At 31.8% G+C, this 26,663-nt stretch overlaps 1 protein-coding gene across 1 annotated transcript; it reads left to right on the forward strand.

Annotated features, from left to right (window-relative positions):
- Positions 1-211: 211 nt before the first annotated feature.
- On the forward strand, positions 212-3,151 carry LOC113513524 (uncharacterized). The gene is made up of 5 exons (XM_052892548.1): positions 212-550; positions 671-1,025; positions 1,554-1,646; positions 1,767-1,917; positions 2,979-3,151. Exons 1-5 carry the CDS (start codon positions 243-245, stop codon positions 3,149-3,151), a joined length of 1,080 nt encoding a protein of 359 aa, XP_052748508.1. The 5' UTR covers positions 212-242.
- The last annotated feature ends 23,512 nt before the right edge of the window (positions 3,152-26,663 follow it).

The following is a 26,663-nucleotide window of genomic DNA, read 5'->3' on the forward strand; positions in this document are numbered from 1 at the left end:
TTATCTCAATTATATTCACGCAATACCATCATAAGCAGCATATAACAAATTAATTTACGGAATCATAGTAGCAAGCCATTATATCAATGATTACAATAATAGTAATAGCCACTACATAAATGAAAGATTCTTATCAGCAATCATGAGATATGAGTCTTTCATTCATTAGGCATTACTTATAATTTATTTGAACATCAGTCGTCAATTGTAAGTCGAAGGATAAGTGCATTGAAAAAAGAACAATGAGTAATTTAAAAAAGATTTCTGTATCAAAAGTTACACCCATACAAGTTATTCCATCAAAGAAAGTTGTTTCATCTAGTGAAACCCAGAAATGCGTCCTCCGTGTGAAAAATATAATAATTGTTCAAGCGGCATTTGGTTTCAATCGCTTGTATTTATTGAAATATGGGAAAGTAAGATTATGGATAACTTACATGTACAGCGTTTTCTTAATGTCCTGTATAATTGCTATTGCGATAGACAGAAGATCGAGTGTCACATCGTCGTATTTGGTAATTCAGAACACCACTTGCATCGAATTCCTATTGCTTGTCTTCATTGCGATGACTTCGAAAAAGAAGACATTAGAAAATTTCTTTGAAAATTTGAATAAATTTGATGAGAAACTTAATATAATTAAGAATTATAACATTATCTTTGCTAATAGTAGAATCATTGCGTGGATTTTAACCTGCTTGTCTTATAGCGTAATAGAATATGTTCTACTTATGTTTTATTTGGACAATGATTTTGATTACATTTCAATATTGATTTATTTGTCGCGGATAGCACACGATTTGGAACAGGTATTTTTTTGTACATTACTTCGATCTATTTATTTAAGAGTTCGCATTATGAAGGAGCATATTGCTAAAAATTTTGAAGAAAAGTACTCGACTGAAAATCAAAACAATATTGAAGCTCTGGCAAATAACGCAACGCTTGATGTCAGTACTATGCATAGAATGTATGAGTTGTTACACAAATGCGCCGAACAACTAAACTCGACAATGAGTTTGCCAGTAAGTTTTTTTTTTTTTTTATTTATTAATAATAATAATTTCATCGTCCTATCAGCCATTAATTGTCAGTGAACGTAAGTTAAACTGGTAGTTATTACATTTAAATAAAATGTCAGTGGACAGTTCAGCAATGGCGGAACATAGGCCTCCCCATAAGGAAGGGTTTTGCTAGTAGTTGCCATGCTTGTCATGCGGGTTGGCAACCGAAGTTAGGTTTTTAGTGATTAAATGGAAGGGGTGGCTCATTCTATGATGGAACAACATGTTGATTAATAATTATATACGTATATAATATTATAAATCCATATTTCATATGACACCTTATATTCATAAAGAGAAGAGGCAGCAACAAACATTTGGGGTTCCATTGTTTCTGCCTACCGCAATGGGAGACAGACGTGACAGATATGTATATATATGTATGTATGCAATTAATCATATTGAACATCTCTGACTAATCCTTTGGAAACTCAATACATTTTAATATAATTAGCATTTTCATTTTAATATACATTGCCTACTTTACAGATGATTATATCATTATTTTGCTCTGGACTGAGTACAACTATGCTACTAAGGATCTTATTCAAAACGCTACAAATGGATAGTTCAGAGTTTAATGTTAGTACTATAATAATATTATATTTAATTATAGAAATATTAAAATTTTATTTTTAATGTGCTACATATTCATCAATTTTACATTATAGAAATTAAAATATAAATTCTATATTTTTCCAGACAAAGAATGCGACAATTATTTATATTTCCGCCCGATGCATAAAATACACATTGCTTGTTATTTTTCCATGCTATTACTCAAGTGTTACTTCTACGCAAGTATCGAACATTCGAACAATGCTTCATAATGCTATGAACGGTGTCAGTCTAGGTACAGAAATCATATTTATTTATTTAACTCTTTATTGTACTAAAAACATAAAAATATGCAATGACAGGAAACTTAAACTTAGCAAAGTTGAAGAAGACTGCCACACGTCGCAATTATCTGTCTATATTCAAAAACAATTTAACAATTTTTAATGTTTCTGACTGGTTCTAAAAAATTCTTTGAGAGCAAATTAATACATGATACATGCAATATCGTTCTTATTAAGATGCCATGAAAAATTTTGAATATGATGACAAAAATGTATTTAGAAAATTCCGAAAAAAAAAAAAAATATGAAGAAAAAATAGGAAGCATAGGTGCAAAAATTTTAGTGGCATTTATATATATATATATATATATATATATATACGAGGTTTGTCCGGAAAGTACGTATAAAAGTTTTTTAAAAATTTTATTTTATATGTAAATCAATTTTATATATGTGATATATATATATATATATATATATATATATATATATATATATATATATATATATATATCGTTTCTTAGAATTTCGTGGACCACGGTTTTGCCAAAATTAAGCTCTTCAGCCACCTGTCTGACCGTTAAACGACGGTCCCCATTAACACAAGTTCGAATTCTTTCCACGTTTTCGTCGGAATGTGAAGTTATACGCTTTCTCGGCCCTCTCTGAATCTTTTTAGCCACTTGTGGACGGTTGGTTCCTTCACAGAATCATCCCCATAAACTGTTCTGAGATATACGCGCTGCTCTTCAACGGAAGCGGGCTCCATGCCGACGGGGTTTCGTATATATAGGGACATATATATATATATATATATATATATATATATATATATATATATATATATATATATATATATATATATATTGCACTTGTAAAAAAAGATACAGCGATAGTTTAACTTGTTAGCAAGGACGGACTAAGTACTTTAAGTAATCAGAAACATTAAAAAAAATTAATTTGTTTTTGAAAATTGTGAGACAATTGCCACGTTGCCACAGTTCGTTAAGTTCTTTAGCTAATGAACGCTCTTATCAACTATTATTAACTTATGAAAATGATTCATTTGCAGAAAAAATCGAGAGGCGGCGTGTGAAAGCATTTTTTCAGTTGACAAGGGAAAGCGAATTCGCCTATGCTCTCTGGGGAGTGATAAGGCTCAATATGTCACTACCATTGAGCTATACCAGCCTTTGTACAACCTACTTAGTAATCATCATACAATTCTCAAAGTTTATAGATTAATTTGTGTACTCAATAAACAAATATATAAGGTTTTATATTAATAGTCACACATACACACACAAATACAAAATGCGTGCACACACACACGCACGCGCACACACGCACGCACGCACGCACGTACACACACACACACACACATACACACACATACACACACGCCAACAATTTTGTAAAAAAAAATAAAAAGAAATGGTATACTGAACTTAACTAAATATTTTTAAGCAAATGATTACTTAACTAAATAATAAATATATATATTTCTATGTAAATGGTAACTATGGTTTACTCGTTAGGTATACTCGAATTGTATTCTAAATTAGTTTTCGTGTGATTTTTTAATACTTAGATCAATAAATATATAATTTTATTTATTTCATAGCTTTATTGTTTTTAACAATTTAGTTACAAGTATATCGGCTTTGATCATATACCTTTATTATTTCACTTAAAGATATTGACAAATATACAAACATTAAATATAAACAATGCTGTCTGTTCTAATATTATAAAGATGAAAACTTTACTTTTTATTTGTAATGAATAAACTAGAAAAATATTCAATCGATAAGTTTGTTTGTCTGTTACCTTATAGCTCTTTAATGACACAACAATCATTAAAAAATTTGGTATACACGTACTATATGGATAAAAGCTACTTTTTATCCCTATTAGTAAACATATCCCGGTCACGCGAACAAAGTCGTGGGTAAAAGCTAGTATTTTATAAAGGGATGCCTATTCAATTTGCCTATTCAATATAAGTGCCTATTCAATATTCTGTCAAAACAAACGACGACGAAACAAACTCGTTTTTAAAACGAAAACATTATGAAGGACCTCGTTGCCTGTTATAAGGGTCAAATTGGTGTACAAATTGCATGGAACACGTTTCTCTCTTGATTAACTTTCAGATGAGGCTCCTCTCAGGGTCGTAATAAAATAAAATTGAATTCTATCAATATACATTTTTTTCTTCTTATAACACAATCACATTATTGACGCGTTTGCGCAACTAGATATTTTCCTTGTAAAACAGAAGGCCGAGGCACAAACATCGAACGTCTAATCAGTTTTTCCTGGATAAACTTTTACCGTCAATTTTCGATTTCTACGGAATTTTCGCTAAGTCGTGTCATAATCGTTCCGGTTCTTCGAAGGTTCCGGTTATGGCGACTGGAATCACCAGATCTGAGGCGAGGGAAAAAAATTAGCGAGATAACATTCAGTTTTATTGCGCGCCGTCCGTCTTCGCCAAAGTTCAGGGGCGACAGAAGTAACCAAAATTATGTGATCTCTTTATCTTTTTGCGGAAGATTGTTAACAACAGGATCTTGTTTTAGAATACGCTCAAATATATTGGTCACATTGAATAAGTTATACATTGAAACCTTAAAAATGGAATGTGTACATTTAAATTATCCTACAGCTAAAAATAACTTCCTGCCCTTTGCAATTAGAACGCGGCTACGAATCTAATTTTGTTTGAAGGGTACATATTAAATTACTTTTATACGTTAAAATTTAGGTTTCCGTTAGTTAAGGAGTTATTTATATTTATCTATTGTAAAATAATCACCAAAATCGATGCAGAATTGGCAAAGATATTGCGTAACGTATGCAAACATACAAAAAAATAGTATAATTGAAACCTACACATTTTTCTAAGACAATTGAAAATTAAATGGAACAATTCTAGAAATCTAAATCGCCTACATACATTGTCTGAAGAAACGGTCATCCGTTTCATTTTCATTCGTTCGTACAAATCATCAATTTCAAAATTGTAATACCAAATATCATCATAATTACATCAACCTATCTAGGTACAAATGTATCTGCCATATTTATTCGTCTTTACTTCCTTAGCTAAGATTTTAACTAATTATCATTATCTTCCTACCCTTATCCGAATTATTATTTGGGGTCGACGTAATACTTGTATGTTTTTATCCATATTACAAAAAGACTTGGCTTAAAGTTTTACGACCGGCCACCTGCCTGACATCAACCCTCTTTAGGAATGCATTTGTTGGTGGTTTCCATCACCTACGGTATGGATGAAAGGAATAAGAAAAAAAAAGGAAGGGAACGTTGGAAATGCGCAAAGAAAATTGTTAAATAAGAGGAATAAGGGACTTAATGTGGAAAAGGAAAGTGGGGGACACTGCAGCAGCTCGAGAGGCAAGGCTAGCATATCCGTATGCCCTTATTCTAAAATCGGGCAAGTTTCTAGAGAAGAACATCCCTGACTCACTGTTATTGAAGTTATTTTAAATATATATTCATAAGTTACAAACCAATCTTTTTCAAATTTGATATACACGTAGAATTTAGGTTGAAGAAGGGGAAGGCCACCTTTTATCCCAGTGACATAAACAACGTTCCAAGTCAAAAAGTGGTATAACACATATTAAATTTACATTCAAATTAAAATGTATGCATACAACATAAAGACAAGTTTTTAAATCGTATATAGCTCCAGGCTTCGAAGGACCACGTGAAGATGTTCCTCATTAGGCATGGAATAACCCATAATACGTTACAGATAATTATACATATTAATTTGTACCGCTCCGATATCTATATATTAGGTTTCTCTGGACATAGATGACGGAAAAAGGTCATCACCCATTACCCGATAATACCCACGCTGATCATCTATATTCAATACAATCAAGTTCTTCATTTCAGTATATGCTGAATATATGCTGACGCCTCACCTAACGGAAAGTGATAACTGTCACCTATAGATATGAACAGTATCATGAACATTACAGAGTGTACTGTGTTGTGCATGATACCCTTCATGCGTTCATCCTTCTATTATTCCTGGGAACTATGGTACTTTTCATTGGTGAAAATAGTAAGACAACCCCTCCTGAGCTATCGGTATACGTTGGTGAAGCACAATTGGATGATGGTAGGTGAGATAGATGAAAGTCGATCAGTTGGCCCATCGTGATGAATTAAACTAGAATTAACTACGAAGGTTTCCAGGGATAACCACGTGGAAGTCGACCTAGTAGGGTATATTGCTAGTAATAAGACTTTTAGATTTCTATTACTAACAATCCCTTCCCCCACGGAGCTAATGTATACTGACTCTGTACCATACCATTTCATTACCATATCCCACTCTTCAAACAAAAACACAGCCGTGCAAACATAACCCATTTACAGCAGAAACACAATAGGACAGAGGTACCCAGCCAGATAACTTTTGTACAAAGTCTCTCTCTGGTGACATATCGGATAACCAATATTTATATTCCATATTGGACCTACAATTGTAACTACAATAATACAGATATTGGTATATATTACCATCCCTACTCCTCACACCGTAATTTTAACTCAAAGGGATAATTTACCGTCCTACCAGGAAAGTAGCCTCATGTACTGAATAACAGTGTAGTCAAATTAGGAAACAATATATTATATTAAAATGAATACTTTATGGACCTGTATTTATTTTTTGCGTGTTTGTTGCCAACTGGTTATGTATTAAAATATTAAATTTATATTAATTTTATAAATGTATGGTATTTATAAAGATGTTCGGATATTTGTTAAACAGCTGAACGAATTTCAACAAAATGTGCTTATACAGATCATCATTTCAGCCATTATTCTTCCACTGCTGTATGTAGGCTTCTCCCATAGACTGCTATAAGGAACAGTCCTGAGCCACCTGTATCCATTGACTCCCTGCAATGCATTTCAGGTCGTCCCTCCATCTAGTGGGGGGATCGTCCTACACTTTGTTTGCCCGTACAGGATCGCCACTCAAGAACCTTTCCCATCGGTTATCAGTTCTTCGAACTATGTATCCATCCCATTGCCACTTCAGCTCGCTTATCCTTCGAGCTATATCGGTTACGTTAGTTCTTTTGCGGATATCTTCGTTTCGGATTCTATCACGTAAAGAGACATACATATCACTAACTCATTCTCTTTTATTGTATGTATGCTATTAAGTACGTGTATGTATATATATTTTATAAGAAGATCTATTTTCTTAATATCGTCTATCTAAGACTGCCTTTTGTATTAGTTCTCATTACAATTTACTGTATTTTAATATTATATATGAATGGTGCAATAAAGTGTAAATACATATATACACACGCAGACGAAGTTGCGGGATGCATGTATAATATAAATGGTACCACCTGCATCAACATTTGTGTTGGAAACATAAAGTTAAGAGCATATTTTGAACGAACCATTCGCTAGCAGAACGGTTTATGGTTTTATAACAGTGAGGGATGTGCTTAATGTCTTTGCGGAATGCTACACAAAACAGTCCGTTTTAATTCTTACATTTTTATATTGTAACTAACTGCGCCCGCAACGGAGTTCGGGTAGTACCTAAGTTTTTATAATTTCCGTAGGAATAAAACATTTACTTACATTAAAAAAATGCTTTATATGTTGTATTAAGTACGTTTTTAATGAATGATTATAGAATGGTAGTCCCGTCTGCGCTATCGGTATATACTAGCGGGGCACCAGTTAGGGATGATAGGTGATGACGAAGCAGGTCTGTTAGCCCATCGTGATGACACAACAAGAAATAATTACGATGGTTGCCAGTGGGAACCGCGTGGATATTGACCTAACAGAGTATATTGCTAGCAATGGAATTGCTAATTGCTATTACTAACAATCCTTGCATCCCCTCCCCCCACCTAATAAGTATGTCATCACTATAGAAATAAAAATTCCAAAAAGTTGTGTTTTAATATGTAAATCGATAACTCTCAACTGTTACTATATTTCTACAGTTTACACAGTCAAATATTCATGAAGCGCCGACAACTAAATAAATCATTTTTTTTTTAACATTTATTAGTTTATATTACAATAATCACCTCTATGTACAAGTATGATGGCTACTATAATGATGAATTTTTTATTACTAATTAATTAATAATATTATTTGTAATTCAAACAAAAACCTATTAAAATGGAAAAGGTTAAATAACTATAGGTGACACTTACCACTATTCATCAGAAAAGCCGTTAGCTTGTTTGGCATTCTAAGTACATAAAAAAATACGATACATTTAAAACAAAACTGTTGCTATTTGCTATAGCTGTACATCCTAATATCCGAGAATTATTTATCTAAGTGTCAGTCTCTAAGGAATACCGAAAAAGTTCATTTTGTTTATTTCTTCATCTGTACATACATATTAATGGTAGGCTATGCCCTTTTACCCTTTTTCGTAAAGGCGTGAGGAAAACATCAGTAGTTCCGTTCCACAAAAAAAAAAAAGAAAATACTTGTACTAGATAAAGTTTGAAGTACCATCATGGGACTAAAACTCTAACGATTGTAAAAAGAATTATCAATAACTGATATAGAATTGTCATCGAAGATATATAAACTAATATTAAAAAAAAAGGAAATATTTGATTGTTTGTTTATTTCTAATGGATAAACACAGAAACTACTCAACCATTTTCAAGATTTTTTTCGTTTAGAAAAGAAAGCTATATTAATAGCGAGTAATAAAGAAAATTGAATCTACTTCTACAAAGCTGAACTGTATCACTAGTCGTGCAATACAGACATTTACAAAAAATAATTGATTCCTTTCTAAAGTCGATTAATAATTTATTATCTATGAGTTAATTAAATATTATTGATAAATTTAACATGTAATGTAATTAATATTCTTCATTGCACTAAATTTTATCACAATTCCTCCGCTGTTTTTAGCGTTAAATTATGCAATTAATTATCTCTGATTATTAGAAGTATAAAATCCATTAATGCTTTCAAGCGACAAGTGAAAAATTACCTTCTTTCTGTCTGACTGGTTCTTCATTTGATAAATTAAAATTATTCATTTATTTTATGTTAATTTGTTTTTTTTTTTGTGCCTTTAATTATATATTTGTTTTAGTTCAAGTACACATTTAATATATATGTATATATATATAATTTTGTTTTCAAATTTAATAAAACGCACTTATAATTATTTTCCTTAAAGTTTGACGCTGTTATTCCAAACTTGCTTAATTATACAATAATATCATGCCTACTTGTACAACAGTTAGTCCGTTGCCCCAAGGTTGTCTTGAAAAGATTGCTTTCAGCAATATGACCGCCTTACTGTACTTATACGTGTACAACTGTATCATTACATTTATTGTCTTCCTTGTACCTACCCTATATTCTATAATGCAAATTAAGTATAATCATTCATTCATTCAAGTATTTATTTAATATAGTGAAAGTATTTTTTTACCTACGAGTATTTATCTATTTTTTTATATATTACGTTTTAGTAATTCACTATTATTCTTTAGTGCTACATGTAACTATAAATGTAATTTGTATGTAAGCGTGGCAACTACTGGCAAACCCCCCTTTATGGGGAGGACTTTGTTCAGCAGTGGACAGTTAACGACTGATATGATATGTATGCATCTACCGTCATTTTTGAAATCTACAACCAGCAGCAGTATTTCCAACCGATACGACGTCGTAACCTTCAAGAAAATAGCATATTTCTTTTTATAAAGGCCGGCAGCACATCTGCAATTCCTGTAGTGTTGCTCATGGGTGGCAACAGTCACGTATCATCAGATGAGCCACTTGTTCGTTGGTCTCCTGTGTTATAAAAAAAATTTCGCTTTACTCTAAAAATAGATTTATTTTTTAATGTGTACCCTATTATTTAAGCTTTCAAAGAATAAAAAACTTTCTTGTTAATGACACCATATAAAATATGTAGTAAACCAGATCTATGTTTTAACGTTGATGCATAGCCGTTACAATGTCCTATCCGTAAACGAGGGGTGGATCCTTAATACTGGGAATTTGTCTCCGAATTGCGTGCTGCGAGAAAGTTCTCAACATTTCTCGTCTGTTTTCGACACATCTCGCCTTTGTCCGGAATTATGTGAGCTATTATCATTATGAGCAGATGACGAGCGTCGCAAGTTACATCTTATCTTTTATATGGACTTCCTTTGTCCAATAACGATTTTAGCCGCGCCTTTATCGGGAAAAAATGTTATTATAGAATTGATTAGATGCATTGATTTTTAGTTTCTTTACGAAATTTTCAAAATATTACATAATGGTAAGAGATCATGCGAAACGTCTTACATTGGTAACCCGAAATTATAGAGTTACCAGTGAAAGACATTTCGAAATACTTGTTAGGGGTAAGAGATAGAGATCTATAGACTTTAGCTACAGCATGTTCTAAAATTAGTTGTCATCATCCGTTTTACCATTATCGATATTTCCATAGCATCATCAGGATGGACGGAGGAGTTTAGAATGGTAAGCAAAGAGGTCATCAGTTTGTTTCCCATTCCAAATTAAAAACAAAGTCCATTAATCAATTAATAGCTTTTAAATTAACATAAATATGGGTTGCTTTATTTTGTAAAAGATCCACTGTTATATAATGATCTTGTCCCTTTCAATTATTAGTAAATATGAATAATAAATAATTAGACACTCGTATAACTAACCAGCATGTCTTCACGTCAACAGCTATTATCCCAACTATGTATAACTCAAAATATATCGTATAGTATTCAAAATATCATTAAAACATAGTGAAAAATGCATTAAAAGAAATACAGACATTTTATTACATATTAAAATGAAGTAAATGAACATTCATCGGCGATAATATTTTGCGATCGAGCAGTTTCCTATCCGGAGAGTAAATGGCCTATTCTCATTTACGCAGCCATAATTGGCAATTAGTGTGGTTGGATCTCGTCAATATTGCAGTTCATACATACCAAGTCAAGTGGTTCAAGTAATATAATTATAGGTATACTTAATATTAATACAATCAAATAAAAATAATTGTGCAACAATTTCAATAAACAAAAACACCACCAACAAATCTTTAATGCCAGAAGTACATTATTTTAAGAAATGATAGAAAATTCACTGCCTGTCACATTTAAAGCAGATGTCTTAAGCAACACAGAGAAATTGAATATTACATTAATTTCTCTAGTATTGCAATCATTCATAGGTTACGGTAACTACTTACCGTCAGATGAGCCGTATGTTTCTTTGCCCCCTTAATGACAATAATCAACTAATATACTTGACTCCCCCATGTGAGACTATATGTATTTTATTTTTTCAATCAATATAGATTAATCGACAATTTATTGGCGTGCCTATCGTCAGGCTATTCGAAACCTTCAACAATTATTAACTAGCTGCAACAAGTGAAACCGATAGCTCAGTGTTCTCAGCATGTTCTCTAGAATACCTATTTACCACGTCAATTACAGAAGCCACTTATGTCAATATCTGTAATAGACTATTGCTTTCAAGTTTTTGTCAGTCATTGTAAGACAGTCAGATTTACTGTTCCAGTATCACCCATTAAAAAATAGTTCAACTGTAATAAAAGTGTTTTTCTTGATATTTTTTTTTTTGACGATTCACTGTATATTTATTTTTATTAGATGAAAATAGAATGGTAACCTCACCTGCGCTAACGGAATACGCTGGCAGGGCACCACTGAAGGGTGTTCGATGAGGATGAAAACAGGCCAGTTAGCCCATCACGATGAATTCATCTGAAATTAATAGAATAAGAATAGAATAGAAATAATTTATTCAAATAAACTTACATTGAAGCACTTTTGAAAAGTCATTACATTTTTTTTAATTTACCGCTCGTTCGGAAAGCTGTCTCATCACAAGAAGAACGAGCAAGAAACTTGCGTGATGCTCTTTTAAATAATTTTATTATTATTTTACATTTTTAAGTTTAATTGTGTGAATACAAACCACCAATTAGCACTAATTCAATTAAATACTCAAAAAGAAAAAAAAATTGAATACATAACCAACTGGTTAAACAATTAATAAGAGGAAATCAGTCATAGTGATTAGAGCAGACCAGTCCCTACAAGCAGCACCCGTTCACGAGTATGACGGATGAGCCAGCCATCACTGCGCTCGACCATATTTTAGGGAGCCCAATGACCCGGCCCACCACGCCGCCACAAATCTGGACATTTTAGTGAGCATGACTACTCAAAACACTAGACCACGTCAAAGCTACTCACAATTGCCATCTGATAGTTATAGTATTCACATTTTACATAAGAATGCATGCGGCAATTAATACAAAAAACCGCTACGCTTTCATATTTCTAAAATTAATCAATTAAATCAAGAAAGCAATGAGAAAATAAAATTATAACGTTGTATGCTAATAAACTAATTATTTACTTGATATGTTGTCATCTATGAATTCGTCTATCCTGTAATAGGCTTTCTTACATAAAAATTGTTTAATATAAGATTTGAATTGCCTCTCTGTCAGATTTAATGCAGATTCCGGCAGTTTATTATAAAATCTTATGCAATTACCATAGAATGAATTACTGATTTTGTGCAGACGGCATTTAGGTAAAATAAGCTTATTTATATTGCGTAAGTTTCTACTTGTACAGTCTTTGAGTTTTTTAAAACTCGCTAAGTTCTTCCGTGTATACATAATATTTTCATAAATGTATTGTGAAGTAACTGTGAGGATATTTGAGTCTTTAAAGCACTGACGTAATGACTCTCTTGAACCCATACCATAAATAGAACGTATGGCTCTCTTTTGTAAAACAAATATAGTATTTATATCGGCTGCTTTACCCCACAGCAGTATGCCATAAGACATTATGCTATGGAAATAACTAAAATATACAAGTTTAGCCGTCGCCACGTCTGTTAATTGCCTAATTCTTCTAATTGCATATGCAGCAGAACTGAGTCTACTGGCCAATTTTGAAATATGGGGCCCCCATTGTAATTTCGAGTCCACTGTTATACCTAAAAAAACTGTATCATTAACAAAATTTACTATTTCGTCATTAAGCAATAACTGTGTATTTATTAGTCTTACATTAGGAAGTGTAAATTTTATACACTTTGTTTTGCTGGAATTTAATAATAGGTTATTACATGTAAACCAATTTAATATTGCAGACATAGCACAATTTACATCGTCTAATTGATTACTTTGACGTCCAATTTTAAACACTAACGAAGTATCATCCGCAAACAGCACTATATCTGCAATTTTCTCTACCATAAAGGGAAGGTCATTTATGTAGATTAAAAGAGAAAGGGGCCTAAGATTGACCCTTGTGGAACGCCCATCTTAATATTAGCTCCCTTAGATTTTACACCGTCAATATCTACAGTTTGAACCCTATCCTCTAAATAAGTTCTCATTAATTTTAGATCATTATCTCTTATACCATAATGTTCGAGCTTGTACAAAAGCGTTTTATGATCCACACAATCAAATGCCTTTGATAGGTCACAAAAAACTCCGAGTGCATCCTGTGACCTCTCCCAAGATTCGAAAATATGTGTCATTAGCGCAACACCTGCGTCAGTGGTAGACTTGCCGGCGGTGAAACCATATTGCTGACTGTGAAGCAGTCCGTTAACCCTGAAGTGATGTAACATTTGATTTAACATTATCTTTTCAAACACCTTACTTAGAACTGGCAAAATAGATATAGGTCTATAGTTCCCTGGCTCAAATTTATCTCCTGATTTAAATAGTGGGATTAATTTGCTAAATTTCATTAAATGTGGAAAAACGCCATTATCAATACATTTATTAAAAATAGTGGCTAGATATGGAGCAACAATATCTATGAAAGAACTAACTACTTTTACAGACATGCCCCAAAGGTCTTCCGTATTTTTTAAATTTAGCTGTTTGAATATTTTTATGATATGAAAGGGGCTAACATGTGAAAATTTAAATCTTAAAGAACAACAACCGATATTAGTCTCTAGTAATTTTTTTGCTCGAGATTGAGATGAGTCCAGAGAAGATGTAATATCAATCGGAATATTAGCAAAAAAATCTTCAAAAATATTAACTACATCTTTTGTTGTTGTTATTAATTTATTATCATAATTTAATGTAAATTGATTACAGGCTATTTTAGATCTTCCAGTTTCTTTATTTATAATGCTCCAGATGGTTTTAATTTTGTCAGAAGACTGCTTAATTTGTTTATTAAAATAATTAGACTTAGCCATAATACAAACTTTTTTAAAAATTTTAGAATAATTTTTTACATAAGTGGTGAATTTGTCATCAAATCGATATTTTTTTTGATCGTATAAATCAAACAAAATATTTCTACTTTTAAGTATTCCTACTGTTGCCCATTCCGTGAATTTAGATTTAACATGAACTTCTTTTTTCTTGAAAAATTGTTCATATTCTCCGGATAAAATATTAATTAGCTTGGTGTAAAGATAATCAGGATTATTACTAGATTGTAACAGCAAATCCAATTTATTTTTAATCGCGCTTTTGTATTTATTAATATTGTAAACGTTTATTTGTCTTTTTGATTTTTTATTATTGTTGACTTTATTGATTTGACTGCTAAACTTAACAACTTGACCACAGTGATCTGAAGGAAGTTTATTTATTATGAATTTTTCTGTATACTCGCAGTTACAAAAAACATTGTCAAGACAAGTAGCAGACGTGGCAGTTACACGAGTGGGTTCATGAAAGACATGACATAAATCAAATGACTGAAATAAACTAATAATTTTTGTACATGTGGGTGTGTTACAAAGAATATCAACGTTAAAATCTCCACATACAATAATTTTTTTAATACTATTAAATACTTTTTTTAAAATATCCTCCATCACCCCTTCAAAAACATTGTAATCACTATTAGGAGGCCTGTACACACATATAAGGATATAATTTTCTAGTTCTATACAAGATAATTCTATACAACACTCAATAGAAAGTCTAACAATGTCAGCACGTTCCTTTACTTTAATATTATTTCTTGCAATTATTATAGACCCGCCTCTGTTAACTGACTTTCTATTGAAGCAGCTGACAACGTTATAATTATTTAAATTGAACATCATATTGCTTTCTTTAAGCCAATGTTCTGTGAAACAGACAATATCAATATTATACTTTTCTAAAAATAATTGTATAATTAACTCGCTGCCGGGAAAACTTTGTATGTTCTGATGAACAATTATTAATTCTGATTGCTTTCCCTTTGTCTTTGTGAGCAGTTTAAATCTGCAGTCATAGTACTTATGTCACAAATATTAATAGAATTATCTGTTATGTCAGCATTTTTATGTTTAAGTTTACCATGTAAACTGTTCATGTAGTCAATATTATAAGCCACTAAAGTGGCTATTTTATTTTTAGATGATTTAGAAAGATACATTGTATCTTTTGTCAAATAAAAATCACTAATAAAACTATTAGTATCAAAAAATGTCAAAATGTCACTATGACGACATGTCAATGTATGTAATAAGTTATTCAGGTAATGTACCTTACTGTTAATTTTTTTATGAAGATGTCTATTTGTGTAAGGAAAAGCGCACAATACAATCTTATACACATTTAATTGTAATAAATATTCAATTCCTCTAATTACATCCTGCCTATTTAATTGAATACTATTACCAAAAAATAACACAATTGTGGTCATATTGTTCATTTTCGTAGACTTAATTTTATTTATTATTTGTGTAAATGATGCTTCTGGCATGCAGTAGTTTAATAAATCACCCTTAAGATGATACTTCAATATAGACCCAAAGTTACAGCCTATTCTGTCAGAGAACACCATTGTGCTACTCTTAGGGTTACAGTCACTGGCACAAACACCCTGAACTTCATTTTCCAGCACAGTTACAACTGAATTATTATTTGATATATTTGTGTGATTACATGTACAATGCTTAGTCAACGACTCAAAACGGTCAGCATTGTATTTACTGACATCAATCAGATCATCCATTGCTAAAATATGCTCCTGGATTTGTTTCTGAGAGATAATATACTTTGTATTTAAATCATGAAGCGAAGATTCTAAACTATTGATTTTTGAAGTTAGGTAGTCTGTATCAATGTCATATAACTTTTGGCTTTCCACTAACTTATTATTACACTTATTAATGTAATCATGCAATTTTAAATTATTCAAAGTGGTTTTTTTCAATAATTGTCCCTTTTTGCAACGCTTATTTAATATATTCCGATTCTTAATTATAAACTTTTTTAGTTTTAAATATTTTTTAAATTTATTATTACTCAACATACAAATATTACTGTTATAGTTGCCTAATTTAGGTGATGTATCACTAGTAAGGTCAATTACAACAGGATGGGTGCATGGAACTGTAGTAGAAGGAGGCACACAGTCAACACTAATAAGTTCCTCATATAAATTACTAATCTCATTACTTTGTCGAGATTCCAATCTTGTGTCTAGATCATTGATTTTAGAATATGCCTGCTTTAACTCAAGTTCCAATTCAGTGATACGCCTCAAGGCTTGCTCATGAGTGTCACTACATTGATGAAAGCTACTTATTAGTTCTTGAAGCTGATCCCGCTGCTCAATAACTTCCTGATGGCTATTATGAAGTTCTGACAATTCTGATTTTAATTGGGTATTTTTATTTATAATTTTTAAAATTTCATCTTCACTCTCTTCTCTCTCCCTGATCAACTTGTCACTGAGATCTTTGGATGCCTGAAGTTCTTGTAGGGCCACTTTAAGCTTCATCTCTGTCTGCCGTGCAGTTGTGGAACGGGTAGATAGTGACATTATTGAATATATGAAAAGTTACTAGGGAGAGTGAAGTGAGTTATTTCTAAAAAAAGTATCACAACGAGAACAGCAACTGAACCTTACTTATTTTATGTGTTAAAATTTTGAATAATTTTTGTTAGGTATATTTATACGACCTATATTTTACAAGATTAAGTAAATGGAATTAGATTGTGCTCCTTTCCTTCAAATTACATTAATATAAAACATAAAATTACTTACAATATATTTTGTGGGTATATTTTTTCCTTCGACGTACGCAACAACTGAACTTCACAATTATTAATATCAATTTAACTTGATGTGAATATTTTCTATAAAACTTGTATATATTATGAAATTCTTTGAATAAGTCCAACAAATAGTTATAAAATAGTTTTAAAATTAGTTGTTTACCAACGAAAGAAGTTTGACAGATGGCCGGTGCACTATTTTAATGTCGATTTTTGCAAATAATACACTACCAAATTGTACACAAACAACAATCGACACTTATTGCACTATTATATCACTAATAACGATGTCGAAAATATAATATTCGTGTGATAGACTATTAAAAATTATTTATTTATTACGGCCAGCTGAAAATGACAACTGTCGTTGGTGTTGCTAGTCGAAGAAAAAGATAATCATGATAGTTTCCAGGGGGAACCGCGAGGAGGTCGACCTGGTTGGGTATATTGCTAGCAATGAGATTCTCAGTCTCCATTACTAACAATCCCTTTCCCCTCGATTCACTATACTATTCTCAATAACCTGACGGCAAGTGATTATCGCAGTCCATAGACACTAACGGCACCAGGTAGTTGCCAATGCTTTTCCGGCTTTTAAATAAGTATAAATACTTTTCTTAAAAGTCCCTATGTCATACTCGTATTTATTAAGAAACTAATTACTAAAACTGTGCAACAATTCTATAATTTTTTCCATAAATTCAATTCATTTTGTACTCGACACAAAATATCCTTTTCCCCTCATAGCCTCAAGTTCGGACCGATACACGACTACCACATTCAAGCCAACTCGGACACCGCATGCATAATAAACTTGGGACCAAACGACCGAACGCCTCTAACACGAATAATACATAATATTAAACTTCTATATAAATATTCTGCGGTATTTGTCTGTATGAAAGTAAATGTCATAAAGATCGTACTGATATTCAAAAACATTTGTAGTGTTTTCCTAATGATATATTTTTTTTTAGATTTAAATAGATTTAAATGCTTCAAAAAGGTGTCCACAATTCGCTTATAGGAATGTTTATATGTATTTATTTATTTAACTCTTTATTGCACCAAAAACATAAAAATAAACAATAACATATAAACAATCCAACTGAAAAACGGTAGCATGAAATACAGATTAAAATATAGACATAAAGGCACAAAAGGCGGTCTTATCGCTAGGGCAATCTCTTACAGACAACCTTTGGTTTTATAGAATATATGTATATGTCTATATTGTTACGGGATATCTTCACTCATTCTGAACCGATTTTAAAAATACTTTTTTCCTATTGATAGGGTTTATGTTCATATTAATTTCATATTAATCCTGTCCTGTTGGTGGAAGAGCAATGCCATATTGATGTCTGATTCCGCTTTCTGAATTAAAATACTATAAATCTTATAATAATGTACATAAAACATCTCATCATTTATGGGTACATTTTGTTAGATTTAAAATAAAAATTGTGAGATTGAAAACTTTGTTATAGTTTAAGTCTATTTTTTGAGAAGCGGAATTTACTTGGATTTTGTTGTATTAGTAAAATCAGAAAAAAAAGAAAAAAAAAACTAAAAATAAATAGTATAAGTAGAATCAGGTAAAAAAATAGAGAACATTTGGTTGCTACTTAAATAGGTCGGTTTAAACTGTCCCAAAAAAGGTATGGGATCTTTAATACAAAATAAAGCTTTCACGAAATACTGAGACATCCTTCGGTTTGCATTTTAAAGACCGTATTCGTACATCATATATTATCTCTATTTAAGTATTCCATTATAACTGGATGATGTTTTAATTATGCCATCTCTTACGATAAAGTTAAGAATTAATTTCAAGGTTTGTATTCAAATACTTTGCGGAGCTGGGTTGAATTTGCAGAAGTTTTTTAATGTACAGCTACAAAATAATGGGCAGATTAGAGGTAATATATAAACTTACTTAAAAAATAAAACTGGTAAAAATAATACACTTACTACTGTCGATAACAAAATTCTAGACCAACACGTAGGTAATTCAGTACCAGGAGACGAATTTCATTAAGTACCTACCAAAAAAATCGTGCGTAGCTTGTACAATGTACCTAAAATACTGACTTCGCAAAGTTTCCAACATAACTTACAGAGTACATCAAAGGTAACTCAAATATTTTCCAGATAAGCTGCGCGAGCAAGTTTTTAATACTAAACCTTCAGTAGGTAACCTAAATTCAATAACGTTCCCTCGCCACGACCCCCTCCCTACCAAAGTATAGGTGACTACGTGGGTACGAACACAGGGCCGGCCAAAAACGCTTTCTGCATATTTCATATCAGATTTCATGAGAAAACGGCCTTGAGAGTGTTTACTTCGTTTTGTTTACAAAATTTGGAGCTTACACCATGCTTACACGTAAATATATGAGTAAATTAAATTATGAATAGAAATGTTATGTATTTAAAATTCTAAATTTGTCTCGTAATTATTGAAATAATATTATACTATGTTATGTGATTATTTACCAAATGCAAACCATTCTAATAGCAATTTCGGGAATTTTTTTCTTTGTGCATGGTACAATTATTTAATAAGAATTGAATGGCGATTCATATATTTCTTATGATCGTTTACATTTTATTTTTAGGGTAAGTAGTAGTAGGTAGGGTGCTTACATCGCAACATCTCGCTTCAGTTGCGTTATATTTTCTAAGCATTGGAATGGAAAATATAAGCAGCTCCTATATAAAATTTCATCTAGATATACTGTATTTATTACAGATTGTGTAAGTGAACAAAGCAAGAATTACTAATACTCTCTATCTATTCTGCGAGGAGACCAACATGAAGATACACAGGTACTAATGACTTCTTTTACATTAGAAGATTTAGAATATGTAAAAGATATATTTATACACATCACATTATATCAGCCGTCAACTGTCCACTGCTGAACACAGGCCTCCCCCATAAGGTGAGTATTGCCATGTTTAGCGGCCTTGCTTGACAGATGAGTTGGCGTTTAGTGATTTTTTTATGCAACTTAAAATGGCAAACAAACTTACGGCAAACTTGATGGAAAGTGTGACCGTCGTCTATAGACATGAGCAATACCATGGACATAACAGAGTATACTGTTTTGCCGATGATACCCCTCAAGCGTTGATATTCTTGAAGACTACGTTATTATTCCTCTGTACCCTGTAAATTGCCATATCCCACCCTTCAAACCAAAACACAGCCATGTAAATGAAACTGCTTCACGGTAGAAACACGAATGGGATAGAGGTCCAAGAAAACTACTTTTGTACAGTCTCCCTGTTTTAAGAAATTTTATTTTAAGAAGGACACTGCTGCCCATCCCTCGACCATTAATTTCTCTTAGTCGCCTCTTACGACACCCGCGAGAAAGGAAAGGATAGCCCATTCCATGCCGCGACCGCATGGCTATATTTATACACATTCACACATTATTTCAAATGCAGCCACGGATGCTAATAATGTCTTACGTTCAAAATAATTGTGAAATATAATTACCTGGTTTAAGAGCAGACTTTACTTGCACGTGTTTCCCATTCAAAATGCGCTAATTAAAATGCGCACAGTTGGATGCAACTCAATACTATAAAACTCTTAAGCCTATCTATATAACTGTATCTAAAGGTGAGAAATATTTATTACTGGAATTATAAATATGAAAGTTTAATTATTAGGATGTTTTTATTCAATCACGGTTAAACATTTTTTTTGTAAAAAAATGTTAAATACAAAGATACATATAATAGATAATACACAAGGTATGTAAATAAATTCAAAATTATGTAAAAAAATACACGAATGAATTTAGTAAATGATTAAGACGACAACATATGATCTTGAGGTGTGCGTGCGTGCGTGCGTGCGTGCGTGCGTGCGTGCGTGCGTGCGAGCGTGAGTATGTCAAAATTAAATAATAAATAATTGTAGGGTAATAGATTTATACAGTAATTTAATTACGTAGTTATAACTTTACATGGTATATAATATATTCTCTAGCAATATAAAGGTTGTAAGCCTCTTAGTAATAAATAGAAATAAAGCACAAGTTCACTTAGTTCATTTACTTTAGATATCATACTATTAAATCATATATTTACTTATTTCATTTTGTATTTGATATATAACAAATAATATAACATAAATACCCAACTTCAGTTAATCCATTGAAATTATTTAAATATAGCTTCTTTAGGACTTCCATCAATAATAATTGTGATATATTTTATATAATGAGCACGTGGTTTACTATACTTGTTCACTCTTGATACGATAGGAAGCTCCACTCTGTTCAACGGTTAGACCAGAAGTGTTGCCTCCCCACCTAAGTAACGGTCTTTTATATCTACAGGCCGAATTCGAGTGAACAAGTCAGTGAGACCACGTGTTCTGACAATTTCATTACTTTTTGTTTAAGTATCATGATAATAAATAATTATAAAATTAGTTAAAATATAAATTAGTGTTCTATATACATTACAAGAACAATTTATTTCCAAATTTGGTATAATAATAATTTTAACGTTATATTACATTAAATATTAATATATATTATATAAATATTATTATATATTAAAGTAGTTAGTCTGATTTTTATTAATAAATGTAGGTACACATTTTCACACAATATGTTTAATAAAATTAATATAATTTAAAATAAATATCTAACACGTGCGTGCGTACATGAGAGTGTGCGTGTGTGCATGCATGCGTGCGTGCGTGCGTGCGTGCGGCCGTGCGTGTGTATCTAACTTGATAATCTCTACGATATAAAATGTATGATATATACTTAAATAGACATTAATTTTTTTTATCTTCTATTTCTCGGACAAGTTACACATTTCATCGATTTTTTATAAAGAGTACACTTTTATTGGGTTATTGATTTTTTATAATATTAAACAAAAAAAGAGCTCTTAAAAACATGAGGTCTTAAATATATATCAATGAATATAACTTCAAAAAATAATTTTATTAATAACAAAGTCATCATACCAACGTTATTAAATTATTATTTCATAATACCGATTGCGATTATATTGTACTATATTTCTATGGGAACAGATCATAGTTTTAACAAGCTGAGTCGACATAGTTATACTCGTGGAAACAGTCAAGAAAGAATACAAACGCAACAGCATCCTTGACAAATTACAACCTGCCAAAGACCACAATGCGTTTATTGATAAGCTTTATAAAGATCTTCATCATGTCGGACACATATTGTTGTACTTTCGTATTTTCAGTTTCTGGAAATGCTGAGTTTAGTGATGATAAATCGTTAAACTAGCTGCGACAATGTTACAATCTTCTAAGAAATCACGATTTTTTTATAAAAATAATAGCATTTGGTATCATATAAACTAAATGTTTAAATGTGTAAAAAATCATCAACATATAATAAAAATCTGTTCAAATGTCATTTTATGTACGTACGTAAGGAGTATGTAGAATATGCTGTAACGATCATAAAAAAATACAAACAGATCTGAGTACTTCATATAGGCTCTTATTAAAAAGGGCTAAAACAGTCACATGAAATATCAATTTTGATAAGGATACTTTTATTTTACAACACAGGGGGCAAACGAGCATGCAGCTCATCTGATGGTAAGTGACTACCGCCGCCAACGATCACCTACAACACCAACGGCATTGCAGGTGTGCTGCCGGCCTTTTAAAAAGGAATATGCTGTTTTCTTGAAGGTTACGTTGTCGTATCGGTTCGGAAGTACTGCTGCTGGAAGTTTATTCTAAAGAGTAGTTGTGCGTGGCATTTTTTACCTCCACCATGCGTTTTTCAAGACACTTTGTCTTGAAAAACGCACGGTGGAGGACCGCCACTCGTCCAGATGGTTGGGATGAAATTTTAGTTTATGGCGGGTTGTACGATGATGAAAATCAGCAGCAAGTATCAATCCGAACAATTCCTCAGAGCACTCATACTGTCGTGAAATTACGTATTTATAATTCAAAAATTATTCCATTGAAAAACATACCTGAATATTAAATACGTACTACCTGCAGACACAAAAGCTATACTAACAGCTGTTATCTCAGTATTCAGACGCAATTTGAAAGCTGTGGCCGATGTTGTGAACTTAACAAATAAAGCTAGACCAGTTCACATTTTACGGAGCATTTTCATATTCAACATGGCCTAGGGGTTTGTTAACAAAATTTTCCCTAATTGCCTGGAGAGTTGGGACAAAATGCTCTCTTTTAGATTATTATCTTTGTTGACTCCTTTCTTCGCATATGAGTGTAATTATTAAGATCTAGTGTGGTTTCAAAGCAAATTGTAATTTATATTAAAACTGTGCATAGAAACAATTTGTACTTGTTCATAAATTGTTATTGTTAATACGAACCAATTTCGCTATATACAGTACTTACAAACAATATAAAGTAAAGCTGTACATATAATTTAAATATGAATTGTATGTTCCATCAAGTGCCAATAATCAATATTGACAAACCTCGTGTAGTCCTGATATAGAATGGGGCACCCTTTTTTTCCTGTGACTGTCTTAAGAGGCGACTAAAGAAACTTAATGATCGAGAGATGTGCAGCAGCTTCCCTCTTAAAATATCAACAAATCCTAACTGCGGTTATCAACCCACTTGCCAAGCGTGGCAACTACTGACAACTCCCTTTACGGGGAAGACCTATGTTCAACAGTGGACAGTTAATAGCTGGTGTAGTAAATTGACAAACAGTATAGTTCTCAAATATCAAATTGTAAGATTTTACCTCCTGTTCCCTTAATCCGACAAAATTCTTACGACGAATCTTCTTATCTATAAATGTCGCAGGAATATTCTCTGTAATACGAATTTCTATATGATAATATTTGCTTCAGTCAGAGATGATATAATACTACGAGTATACTAGTAATATAGTTGCATTGAAGAGGAGAGTATCTTTATCACCAGAGGGAGACTTTGTACAAAAGTCGATTACTCTCCTCTGTCCCATTCGTGTTTCAACCGTGAAGCAGTTGTGTTTGCATGGCTGTGTTTCGGTTTAAAGGGTGGGATATGGCGTGAATTTACTGGGTAAATAGGAATAACACCTGAGTCCTCAGGAATGGCAAGACATGGGGGGGTATCATGGGCGAAACAGTATACTCTGTTATGTCCATGGTACTGCTCATGTCTATAGGCGCCGATTACCACTTTCCATCAGGTGGGCCGTCAGCTTGTTTGCCATTCGAAATTGTATTAAAAAAATTACCATTTACTAAATATCGTTTTTTGTCTGAGAAAATATTTGTCTAAAGCTCTTAAAGTCTAAAAGTTTAATGGTTTTTTTTAGCTATAAATACGTACCAGGTAGTAATTTCTTTCTATGTGTTTACCTGGTGAACTTCGTGTGTCTCTCGATAACGAGAAATCTCGTGTGATTACGATTTATTTTTAGTTCTTAGTTAGAATTTTTTTATGAAATCATATAAGAATATGTATATATAAACACATGGGAGCAAACGAGCATGCGGCTCACCTGATGGTAAGTGTAATGTACTATTGCCGACCATGATCACCTGCAACACCAGAGGCACTGCAGATGTGCTGCCGGCCTTTTAAAAATGAATATGCTCTTTTCTTGAAGGTTATGATGTCGTATCAGTACGGATATACTTATTTAAATTGATTTTAATTTAAAATTATCTCAAGACACTATCTGTCTACAATTATTAAAGTCATATGCAAAATCTCTCCAAAGATTTGTTCACTCTAAAACTTTGCAATAACAAACTTGAGCAATACAAATGTAGTTTAAAATATTGTGACTATTGTTTTAAAATTTCATATTTCTTATTCAAATGCGGGCAACGATAAAAGCTTCTATTCCCGCGAACTATTCCATTTTCGAGAAATGCCTTTTGAAGACTAAGTACGTGCCAGGTCCGTGCCTTTTAAATAAAATTATAGTCTAGCATTTGACAATTTTCTAACAATAAAAATATATGTACTTCATGTAGCGTACAAGAAACGTCCATGTTAAGTATATTTAAGTATATAAATAAATATGTTGTATAAATGTTTGTTTTTATAATATGGAAATGGAATGGCAACCCCGTCTGTAGTACTGGTATATCATCATGTCAGCCATTTACTATCCACTACTATATATATATCCAACAAAAATAATACTCTTTAATTTTCCCTTAAAATTTTATATATATTAAAAAAAAATCTTAAATATTTTTCTTTCGATAAATCACCAAATCGTTTTATGTACCTTCAAATTTTAATATACATTATTAAATTTGAATATTTCCCTCTATCCTTCGAAATCCTTTCTTACCATAGTTTGCCAGCAAGACGATATTATTATAAGTTTGCGCATATTTTAGAAGCGGTAAAAGTTGTTTTAATTAATGTTGGCTGCAGTGCAGTTTTGCTAGCCTCTTATTAATCAAATTAAAATCCCCCATAGATGGCTGGAGACTATCCAGTTCCCCAAGTTTGTTAGTTTGTAGATAAGTTTTACGTGAAAGTAAGGTATTCGATAAATTCTTTTTTATGAACGCCTTAGTTGAACTTTAATTTTAAATGTACACAAGATTTTTTAAAAGTTTTATACATATTTTAAATACACAATCAATATTTATAATCGCGATAAAAAAGTATTTACAGAAAAATAGTACCTACATATCTGCTTCTTAGCCCTGTATTTTTTGTTATCGTGTTAAGATCCCGATTGTGTATTTAAAATGTGTAAACAACACAAGAGTTTAAAATTAAGTTTCATACATTTTATAAACGTGATAATTACCGTGATTATATATTTGTGAATTCTCGATATTTCGATGATAAGCTGCCCAAGAACATTATTAAAGAAAATTTAAAACTAAAGTTTAGTCACTTGACAACAAACTGGCTTATTTTTTTGCTTTTAATGTCCGAATTGAGAACCTCCTTATTTTTTGAAGTCGCTTGAAAATTAAGTAGAACAACATTACGATTTAGACTAAAATAAAAGTATTTACAACTGTAATCCCAAACGCAAACGTTATTTAGTGACAGTTAGTAGACTATTGTCATTGTGGTGAACATTTGGTACTATTTATTTACTTTACTTAAATTTCACTGAGCATAAAATTTAAGATAAACTACTTGTGATTCTAGACACTCTCAAAAATTTCAATTCATGTCTAACAAGTTAACATAATAAACTGAATCCCCATACCAACAATAAAAGTAGGCACTGTTAATAATCTAAAAAACAAAAAATTTAATTTTAACAAAAAATTGTCATCATATTAGCCGTTAACAGACCACTGCTGAACATAGGCCTCCCTCTTGTGGGGTTTTGCCAGAAGCTACGTCTTTTAGCAGGCGTATTGGCAATTCCACTTCGGCTTTGGTGATGTTTTAAGCAGAACGCTACTGCCCATTCCTCGATGATCAAATATTAACTAAACAATCTCACTTTTGTAACTATAATAATATTTGTATATTTATTTACCTACAACTAATCTACTATCAGAAAAATACAATAAGACGAAATAAAATCTGACCTTTTGAAACATAATGAAAATTATATTATTTAATACGGATTTAAGTCCATATCACAATGGCACTATTTCGAAAAAATATCATCTTTCTCTCAGAC

This window comes from Galleria mellonella, unplaced genomic scaffold, assembly GCF_026898425.1.
Source record: "Galleria mellonella isolate WM207_F2 unplaced genomic scaffold, CSIRO_AGI_GalMel_v1 utg159, whole genome shotgun sequence".
Classification (NCBI taxonomy): domain Eukaryota; kingdom Metazoa; phylum Arthropoda; class Insecta; order Lepidoptera; family Pyralidae; genus Galleria; species Galleria mellonella.

Bases quoted from the DNA above. Each gene is read 5' to 3' on its own strand.
- LOC113513524 (XM_052892548.1), top strand. From the start codon at position 243: ATGAGTAATTTAAAAAAGATTTCTGTATCAAAAGTTACACCCATACAA. The intron at 551-670 runs GCTTGTCTTCAT...CTTTGCTAATAG, and splicing joins ACTTGCATCGAATTCCTATT to TAGAATCATTGCGTGGATTT. The intron at 1,918-2,978 runs GTACAGAAATCA...ATTCATTTGCAG, and splicing joins TATGAACGGTGTCAGTCTAG to AAAAAATCGAGAGGCGGCGT.